The sequence below is a fragment of the Manihot esculenta genome, chromosome 13 (genome assembly GCF_001659605.2).
Source record: "Manihot esculenta cultivar AM560-2 chromosome 13, M.esculenta_v8, whole genome shotgun sequence".
NCBI classification, from domain to species: Eukaryota; Viridiplantae; Streptophyta; class Magnoliopsida; order Malpighiales; family Euphorbiaceae; genus Manihot; species Manihot esculenta.
The window spans coordinates 8,789,752-8,800,964 of NC_035173.2; the positions used below are offsets into that span (position 1 = coordinate 8,789,752).

Sequence of the window (11,213 nt, forward strand, 5' to 3'; positions counted from 1 at the left end):
AGTTAGATTTAAAAATTATAAAATATGAAAAATTAAAGAATAATTTTCAACTATTTGTTAATGTATGTGTATAGATATACATTTATATATTTGAAACTGCTTTTTAGCGTGTGAAAGGGACTATATTTTCAGCTTGTGAAATTTGATCAGGCTGACGGGATCTATTTCACGTTGTTACAAGATTCATATAAGTTTTTTATAATTTATTTTTATATAATTATTAAAATTGTCACCTAAAATATATTGTCACAGCTCAATTTATTTCTAAAACTATTTAAACTAGTAATTAATTGGCCATCAATAAGAAATAAACTAAATTGACCATCAGTGAAAATTGAATTCAGTTGCCACCATAGACATATTGAGTCTTTGTGTTGTGTCTTTACTCATTATACGCGTTCTTTTTATCTACAAGTAGTGTGAAAATCGTTATATCGAATTGTACAATAATTGTTTTATCTTTAAAATGAAATAAATAGTATTTTTATTAAAATTTTTATATCTACATACAATATGTGATATTTAGGTTATTTAAATTATTATATTTGTTTGATGCTTCCATATATATATATATATATATATATATATATATATATATATTCACTTTAATAACATTTTAATCTCTTAACTAATTGACATATTTCGTTGATCTGCATTTCAATACATCAATTTGGCTTTATAGTTTTCGATTTAAGTGGTTAAGAAAATTACTTTTTAAAAAATATTAAAAATAATTTAAAATTATTTTAATATAATTTAATTATAAAATAATTTTTTTAATAACATTTAAAATGATAATTTTTATAAAAATTAATATTTTAACCTTCAAATCTCAATACCCTATCTCTTTAAAGTTGGGCTTTCAAAAAGGGATCTCTAAGTGAAAAAGAAAAGAAGAAAGGCCCAGATCCTTCTGGAAATAGAAATCCAAGTTAACAATTGGTCCTCTTAATCTTTTGCTTTCCTTTTAGCTTAAGGAAAATTCCCAGGTCTCTCTCTCGCTCTCTTTATATATCTGCAACCTCATTCATGACCTCAACACAAAGTCATCAACTACCGACGCGTCGAACGAACCTTAACTTATATATATTGATAGATTCATACCCTTCTTACAGATTTATCCTTTACAGCGGATATGGATTTTGAACTTCGAAGGGCTAGAGAAAAGCTCGAGAAAGAGCAAAGAGAGAGGAAGGAGAAAGCCAGATTGAAACTGGAAAGGGAGAAAAAAGCAAAAGCAGAGGCCAAGAAGCAAAGAGAGGCCATTGAAGCTGCTCAGAGATCCCGAAGGCTTGATGCTATTGAAGCCCAGCTCAAGGTCATCTTCTCTTTTTTTTTTCTTTTTTTTTCTTTTTTCTTTTTTCAATGTTGATACATGCGCACGCACACTCTCTCTTTTTCGGTTTGATGAACATATATTTTTCTCCATTTCAATTTAATTGTTAGTTTTTCTTTATTGATCACTATGCATTACCTGTTCCTATCTCTGTTCAGACTGTGAAGTTATGAATAGATGATTCTTCTGATTTAGGGTTGTTGTTTATTATCATATTTAGGTGATTCGGTTAATTTCCTAATGTATGAAATTGAGATTTTTTTTTTCTTTGAACTTTTGCGTGTGATATAACTGGTCTTCTCTACGTAATTCTAAATTTGATGTGGGTTGTACTGCATTGAGTTATCCTTAATTGCCTCGGTGTTTAAAAAATTTTCCAACATTTTTTGCTATGCCAAATTCAAAGAACTAACAAGAAACGATAAGAAATAGAAGGAAAACAAGAACTTAATTTTACCTCCCTAATATTGTTTGCAATGCTGGAAATAAGATGGGGAAAAATAGAGCAGTGAGTTATACTATTTTCGACCTGGTTTTTCTAACTTTTCCTTGTTCCTAATTCCTTTCTCCCAACCAAACAATCTGATGGAGAGAGTACATGGGGTTTTTAATATTGTCTCGACTGCCAATGTCAATGTCAATGCAACAGAATGTGATTACACTTTACAGTTATGGAAGTTGTGCAAATTTACCAAAATGTAGAGACAGATAGCGACTTGATAGCAGCTGTTACTTATGAGGCACTGTGAAGTCATATGGAGCCATCTTATAAGTTGGATACTTGGATGATCTATTGGGAATCACATCCTTAGACTTGTATATGTTAGATGCTTATCCTATTCTGAATGCTTTTATAACTAGACTGGTTATTGAATACTGAATGGTAAGTTCACCTATTCAACTGATTCGTCTTGGTAAAAGATGGTCAAACAATACTTATAAAATGCATACACTAATATATTAATAGTTTCTAAGGGAAAAAAATGAAAATAAAAATTAAGATCTCATTCACACCCTCTTTTCTGTTCCATATCTATTTTTCAGATTGATTGAATTTAAAATGTATGCTGAGATGGTCATAGATCTTGGTTTTCTCTACAGGCTGATGAGCAAATGCAAGAAAATTTACTTGCTGGGAGAGGAATAATGTTTTCTCGTATACTGGAAGCTGTATCTTTTCATGGTTATGGAGACAAGATTAAATTGCCTCCTTCCTGTTTCACAGACTTGTCTGATCAAGGTGCTTTTGACAAGGGACCTATACATTTGCAATTGTCAGTGATTCATCAAGATGGTCCATCTGAGACAAAGCAGCAGATAACCCACTCAGGTGTTCTCGAGTTCACTGCAGATGAGGGTCATGTTGGGCTTCCTCCTCATGTGTGGAATAACCTTTTTCCTGTAGGGGCTCCAAATGCTCCACTAGTTGAACTTCGCTATGTCTGGCTGCCCAAAGGAACTTATGCAAAGCTTCAACCTGAAGTTGTTGGCTTTTCAGACATCCCAAATCACAAGGCTGTGCTTGAAACAAGCCTTCGGCAACATGCCACGCTTTCTCAAGGTGACGTGATCACTGTTAACCATGGGATACTAACATACAAGTTGCGGGTTCTAGAGTTGAAACCTTCCTCTAGTGTTTCTGTCCTGGAAACAGATATTGAGGTTGATATTGTAGGTTCAGATTCAGCTCCAGAGAGCACAAATCAGCATGTCTTGAAGCCACTTACTTTAGGAATTTCACAGTCTCACATGGTTGAAGAAGGGAACTATGATTATTATAAATTTTCTATTGATGGTGATACTTGGGAAAAAATTGCTTCTGGGGATGTAAGAGTTGAAGTAAAGATAGATGTTGAAGCTGGTGTTGGTGATACTGACCTTTACATGTCCAAGCACCCTCTTATATTTCCAACTCGACATCAACACGAATGGTCTTCTCATGATGTGGGTTCAAAGATTTTGATCCTCAGTTCTGATGATAAGAACTTGGGAATGGGTACTTACAGCATTGGTGTATATGGTTTCAAGGCGACAACAAAGTATAAGCTATTGGTTAGCATTGAAGACAATACTTCTAAGATGGGTCAGCAAGCTGGATCTTCATCATCTGTGGCAATTAACACTGTAGAGTGTAGGAATTGCAAGCATTTTATACCTGCTAGGAGTATAGCACTGCATGAAGCATATTGTAGCAGACATAATGTTGTTTGTCAGCATGCTGGTTGTGGAATTGTTCTGAGGATTGAGGAGGCTGAAAACCATGTGCATTGTGAGAAATGTGGGCAAGCTTCTCAAAGGGGAGAAATAGAGAAGCACATGAAAGTTTTCCATGAACCGCTTCAGTGTCCCTGTGGGGTAGTGCTTGAGAAGGAACTGATGGTAAGCAAGTGGAACCCTTCTTCATATTCTCCCTATTTTAGATTTATAATTTCGATTATGTCATTAATATGAGCACCTCATGTGTGCATCATAACATCTAATAATCAGATTTACTAGTAGGTGGCCCAATTGATTGGTCAAGTCAAGAGTTACATGGACTGTGTGATATTGCATTCCAATCATTGAGGCAGTACACCCAGTTGGTTGCCAAAGATAAAACCACTAACTAGTTAGATAATTTGTGGTGTTTACTTTGGATAATGAAGATAGAAATTCCAGAATTAGTTCTAGGTCTGAAACGTGGAGATAATGTTTAAACCTTTTGAAGTTGCTGATGACGAGGAACTCGCAAGGGTGAACCCTTTATGCCTGGAGTGAGGATTTGAATAGGCATCTTTAAGTTAGAAGTCTGATAAAAAATTTTCAGAAGTCATTGAAAATCAAACATAGCAAGGTTATAATGTATGGCATTTCATCACTGGTATTTTCATTTGTTCGGGAACAGCATTTAATCTATGTATTTGTCTGTGGCAGGTACAACACCAGGCTTCAGATTGTCCCTCACGCCTTATTACATGCCGATTTTGTGGCGATATGGTTCAAGCTGGCAGTTCGGCTATGGATGTGAGGGACCGGTTAAGAGGATTATCTGAACACGAGAGTATTTGTGGGTCTAGAACAGCCCCATGTGACTCTTGTGGACGATCCATCATGTTGAAGGAGATGGACATCCACCAAATTGCTGTTCATCAAAAAGGCTAATGACAAGAACCAAGCTTATAGAGGCACAGGGGGTTGGCCATGTGGTCACTTAGCACGGAAGCATGACCTAGCTAACCCATTTTTATCAGAGTTGGACTCTTTTGCTCTATAGGAGTTGTGGTTAAATTATGCATTTGAGTATTGTCCATATGAAAAGGGGCGAGATAAAATGAAAGGAAAAGGAAAGAACACTGTTGTATCACGTGATTGTTTAATGTCAGCTATGTAAACTTTTCATCTCTTCCTGCGGAACCTGGTCTATTATTATTAAATTATGTAAATTTTTTAATAAAGAAGATTTATGTCCCTGTATTATCAAATGCCAGTAGTCTGTTCTTTTTTCAATCAGCTGGATTAATTTATTCATCCTACTATTGGCTATTTTTTCAATCTTCTTGCACTGCAATCTTTCATCTGATATCTTGCTTAAAAGAAATAAAGACCTGGATATTCATTTTCAAAGTCTAGTCTTGAATTCATTTAAATAGTTTTTTTTATCTAGTTTGTAATTCGCATTTGTCTTCTGCCTATTTCTTAGGCTTTGTTTGGAATACTTCAATTAGAACGCCTTGTTGTGCCCATTGCGAAAATATCGTGTATATTATTTGTGATATTTACTTGTACAGTGTTTGGTTTCAGTGTCTTGGATGTGTGAGCCTTTCAAAGAATTCATTACTATACAAGTAAATTTACGCCTCCTAATATCACCTCTTTGCAGTTATATATTGAAAGCTTCTTCAGATTTTTTGAGTGTGTACATAATTCTTATTCTCTTCCATAAAGGGTTAACAAGATCTTCTCGTGAAGGATTTCCGCTTTGTCTTTGGGAGCCATTCCTAAAAGAAAAAGATAATACCCTTGATCCAATTCATATGCCTGTGATTATGACACCCAATTTGACCATTACTCCTCGTCTATCCCTGTTGTCTTCCCTAAACCATTACTGAAAAGTCAGGGGCTAAAATCATCCTCACACACCACAATCTCCTTCGGTAGGAGTAGATTGACTTTCTGATACCTGAACTTTATAAAAGTGCAACTATTTAATGCATAAAATTTATAAAATAAAATTATTCAACACTTTAAAAAAAGTGAAGAAAGAAAAACTAAAATTTTAATTGATTTTTTGTGTAAAGATCAAGAATAAAATTATATATTCGACTTTCCTTTTTTAAGTAAAAACTCTTCAAAATTCGAGTTTACTAATTTAACTAATACCTCTAAGAGATTATTGAGCGTTTACTAAAAAGAAAAACGCTCACTTTCAAATTTTAAAATTTTTCGAGACTACTAATTGAGAAATTAATAAACGTACAGAGATTAAATATTTATATTTTTATAAAAATCTAAGTGTTAAAACAAAAAATCAAAATATCAACAAATTTTTTCGGCAAAATTTAATGGGCAAATTATATACTATGCCAAAAAATAATAATAAAGGAAAGGAGCATATGTCATTAGTGTGATTGATTACGATGAAAGAAAAGTGAATATCACTATAAGGGACTAATATTGTGAATTGTTGTGCAACAACAGTTTGAAAAAGTGAGTGTTGCATAGCTAACAAAATGAAAAAGAAAATAAAAATTATATCTTTATTTTTTAGTAATGAAATTTTAGTTATTTCTTTTCTCTACATTCTCTCTTTTGTTAAAGTGATTAATGTATTTATTAAAGTCCATAATCCATTTTTTTATTCATTGTTTATATTGCTGCAATTTTTTTGTCATATGTAAATTGTGACTTGTATTTGAAGCTTTGTTTTTAGATATTTGTTTCTTTATTTTAATTAGATATTCTCCAATTTTAGATAATTATTTTCTGTTTTTTAAAAAATTATTTTTCTATTTTAATTCTAATTATTCTTTTTATTTTTTCCATCAAATCAATCATAACTACTATAATGAGTTTTATAATTTAAGTTATCTTAATCATTCTCGGCTCTTGACTAAGTTTTGGATTCTATGAATCTTTTATATAAAGTTAAGGTTTTTTAAGGAGGAAAAGTGCTTGAAGTTAAAGTTTTTTTTTTTAAATGTTTTTGAAGTTAAAATTTGTGAGAATTGCACATATGTGCAAATTTTAATAAAATTATGAAATTTAAAAAACGTATAGCGGGTTTGTTTTGGTTGTGATTTTTTATTTTTTGTTTTTATTTTTAATTTTATAAAAAAAATTTCCTTTAGTAGTGGTTTAAGATCAAAAAATTGAAAACTAAAAACTCTAAATATTGTTTTGCTTATCATAAATTCTATCAAATTATAATTTTTCTTTCTAATTTTTATGAAATTACCATTAACAATTTCAAGATTTTATTTTTTTTTATCGAATTCATCTTTTTAAATATATATTCATTCAATTAATTTATAAAATATATTTTTATTTTATTATTATAAAAAAAAGTTACTATTTAACTCTTGTAATATGAAGAACTCGTTAATTGAATTCTCAATTTTAAAAAATAAATTAAAATTTTTTGAGATTTTAAAAAAAATTTATTAATTGGTCATTCTATTAATTTTATTTGTTAAATATTTTACTATTTAGTCCCGTAATATGAAAGAATTTATTAGTTCGTCTGTCAATTTTGTAAAAATGTCTATTAATTATTTTCTCCATTGAAGGCATTTTGAACTTTTTTACAAAGAAATTATAATTTAGTCATATAATATGAAAAAATTTATATTGGTCTCTTTATTTTGAAAAATAAATTAAAGTGTCATTCAAGTCTTAAAAAAATATACAAATTAGTCCTTTCATTAGCTTAACCATTAAATGTTTTACTATTTAGTCCATGTGATAAAAAAAAATTCATTAGTTAGTCTCTCAATTTTGTAAAAATATATGCTAATTATTTCCGTAGTATTGAGAGTATTTTAAACTTTTTTGCAATACTTAACAACTAAAATTGATAAAGAGATTAATTATTATATTTTTTAAAATTTCAAAAATGTTTTAATGTATTTTTAAAAATTAATTGACTAATTAGTGAGTTTTCCTTTACCACAGAGATTAAATAGTAATTTTTTAATGTATCGTGTCTTATTTTAGTAATCATTAACATAGTCCAACAGATTATGCTTCATGAAATGAATAGAAGCAATTCCACATACATAAGGAATTCCAGTTAAATTTCATTCTCTGCAGAAGCATGCCTTTGATGTTAAATTGACAACAAACATATTCTGACCATTAGAAACTTAAACCACGTTACCAACAACAGGCTTAACAGTCCAAAACCTTGTTTCTAATTTATAATCTTCAATTCTCTTCCTTATAATTGGGCATATGGAATCATCACACTCCAACATTATAGTATATTTTGTGCACATCCTTTCCATTAGACTTGATTTGATCTCCTCCAATATGGATATGATAGGCATTGTCCTTGCCTTGAATATGTATGAATTAAATGTCTCTGCAAGGTTAAAAGTAAATACATCATACTTAGGTCAAGTGTTAATGAAAGCCTTTATAGCAGTTCAAATTTTTCTTTCTTGTCAAATTTCTTCAACTCTACTTTATAACAATCCAGCTTTACATAATGTGTATCCATACTACCTCTTAAAATATTAAATGCCGTTTTCTTTATCTTGTAACACATCCACCTATTGATTATCTCTTGCATTAAGTTAACCATTTCATTATTTCCATAATTAGAATTCCTCTTAAATTTTTGTAAAAATTCCCTTGCTAACCAATCTAAAATTGTCAACCTATTTGTAAGACACCTATAACAATAATGTGTACCTTTGTATATCTTAACTTGAATAGACTTTGTTCCCTTAGGTTTAGCTACATAAATATACCATGAAAAATTGTCATGACATTTTGTTGCTATTCTTAACTCAATAACCCTTGTGAATTTAATTTAAAAGCTATTAATTAGTTATTCCATATTTTGTTATGCATTGCTTAAATTATTAGTAATTCTCAAATATCATACCAACATGAAAGTCAAAGTTACTAAGATCGCACTTGAGGTTATATATTATGCTTCTCTTCCTATTCTTTCTCACTGCATCAAATTCATCTTCATCACTATTATATAGTGTGTCAAAACCTCAATCTGCTGAGCCATATTCACTTTGGTATCCAGCATGTAAGTCATTCACATTATTAGTATTTTCTTCATCTTCCAAACCTAACCCTTTAACGTTGTCCCTATTTAATCTATTCTTAATGTGACTTTGTTTTTGTATTGCATCCAAGTATGCATCATCATTTGTTTCCAAATCATTACTTACACTCCATCATCAGATTCACTATCATTGTCCCCTATACCATCATCACGTGCTTCAACATCTTTTTCAATTGCAAGACATTCATTCTCATGTATTAGCACATTAAATACATTCTCCTTACCAAGATCATTAATGGTATTATCATTTTGGAATAAGTTCACTGGATCACTTTTGAATTCAATAAAAAATTTTAAAAAATTAAATTCAGCACCTTCTTTCCACATTTGCTTTACCTCTGTATCATTAGAAATAAGGGTCTAATATTGCCAATCACCTATAAATTTACAATAGTGCAGGCGTAAGAATTCTCCATAAGTGGTTAGAGTCTCATATTTCCATAACACTACTACGAAACCCAAATATCTTAATGCTCGGTGAAGAACGGAAGAAAGGAATTGCCACCCTGATGGAAGCACAAAATAAACAGAAGGACGTGGTTGCGCAACCTACTCTTAAGCAGAGGTCTACTATCCTTTTTAATCCATAACCTAATGGTCTAGGCTCATGATAGTGGATATGAGAAAGGAAATGTGTTAGGCACCCTTCTCGCCTGGATTTTTCCGGAGAACCAATGTCAGCTCCTTACATTGATTCTTATATTTTGTTTTTAAGTATTTATTGGGAAATCCGTTTTAGAAAATATGCAATCTATTCATTACACGCACATAGCACCCATTTCACATACATCCATTAGCCTAAGCATGCCAAATTTCTACTTTAACTTGAGGTATTGGAGTTACCAAGTTGCTCTAATTTATCATGCTCATGTGCTAATTTCATGCCATTGACCAATTTTTACCAAAGAGGGAAACCTAATCATGCATAATTTCTAAGTTTATATTTAGCACATAGCAAAAAAGGATCTCACTAGGTTTCTAGCATGCATCCTTAAAGTCCAATTCAATGGTCATCTTATCCTAAGGTCATTATTGCTTAATCATTTTCATGGCAAAGTGTAAATCACCCCCTAAGTATGCATAACCATGTCTTTACTAAATTTACTTTTAAATTACCAAGTGAATTATCTAACTTATTAATTTAATTATATGCATATTAAATGAGGTGCATAAATCCATCCAAAGAAAGAAAATTAGAAATGAATTAACCAAATCTAAATCCTAAGCTAAAGAAAGAGGGAGAAAAATATAATTAATCCTAAAAGTCATAAGAAAGAGGGAAGAAGAAAATAATTAAATTACAAACCCATAAAATAAAATTCAACTAAGGCTAAGCTATTATAAGGCCTTTAGGCCCATTATCCTTTGCAAAGGGGCCTTTAAGACACTCCAATGGGTCTCCATATTCAAATGAATTTTCATCATATACTCCACAAATCCGTCAAAGAAAGAAGTTTGCTCATCAAAAGGAGAAGTGCTATTTGGCCAATGTAGAAAAGAATAAGAGAAGGAGATCTTATTTCCTTCTTCAAGCTTTCTTACCATAATTCAACTTACCATAATTGATTCTTCAAGCTTTTTTACCATAATTCAACTTACCATAATTGAAAAAAAGGCAAAAAGAGGAAATAAATAAACCAAAAAAAAGTAAAAAAATAAATTTAAAAAGGAAAAGGAAATAACTCAAATAAGGAAAGAAAATAATTCAATAAAGGAAAGAAAATAATTTAAATATAGAAAGAAATAAATTAAATATGAAAAGAGATATTTTATTAAGGAAATAAATAAATTAAAAAAAGATAAGAAATATTTTTTTATTAAGGTAAGAGATTTATTCTAACATGGAAGAGATATTTACAAACATAGTAAACAATAAAATTAGATAAAGAAGGAAATTATGTAAATATGAAAAAAAAAAAGGTTAAACATGGCATGCAAAAAAGAAAAGAAAAGAAAATATGGCAAGAAATAAATTAAAATATGATAAAAATAAATTAAATGATGGAAGAAATAAGAAGAATTAAGAGATTTATAATAATTAAATAAATCATAAGATATAAATTTGAAGAGAAATAAATCTAAAAAAATAAAAAAGAAAGTAAATTAAATCTCCCAATTATGAAATTAAGGTTCGACAATATTAGCCATCAAAAAGAACCCTAGTCGCCTTCTACTATCTGTTCTAGTACTCAAATACTAGTTAACAATATGAATTAAAAAATATAAGCACAAGAAAATAAAAATAAATAGCCAAAAATATAAAAATACAAAGATTGGTCTTAAAAAAATCCGTGCTTGATTGTCTTCTGGCACCAAGAATCCAAATTCAATAAGAAATGATAAACATGCTCAGAAAATTATGAAATTTTATGGATATGTCCTACATATGTAGAGTGCATGGAAAGAAAAAAAAAATATTAAAAAGATTTGTATGTTTTGAATTATTCCAATCACAATAGGTTTATTACGGTACAGATTATTATAATCTGCACGCTAATTTTATTTATAATATGATACTATATTAGAGCCAGAAATATAAAATCTCAAAAAACAATTATTGTATACTTCTCAAACTTAATTTTAGGCTCAAAAATT

The 11,213-nt window shown here is 30.2% G+C and overlaps 1 protein-coding gene across 1 annotated transcript; it reads left to right on the forward strand.

Annotated features, from left to right (window-relative positions):
* The first annotated feature begins 957 nt into the window (after positions 1 to 957).
* LOC110630064 lies at positions 958 to 4,822 on the forward strand. The gene is made up of 3 exons (XM_021777374.2): positions 958 to 1,318; positions 2,438 to 3,715; positions 4,250 to 4,822. Exons 1-3 carry the CDS (start codon positions 1,136 to 1,138, stop codon positions 4,475 to 4,477), a joined length of 1,689 nt encoding a protein of 562 aa, XP_021633066.2. The 5' UTR covers positions 958 to 1,135; the 3' UTR covers positions 4,478 to 4,822.
* Positions 4,823 to 11,213: the final 6,391 nt, after the last annotated feature.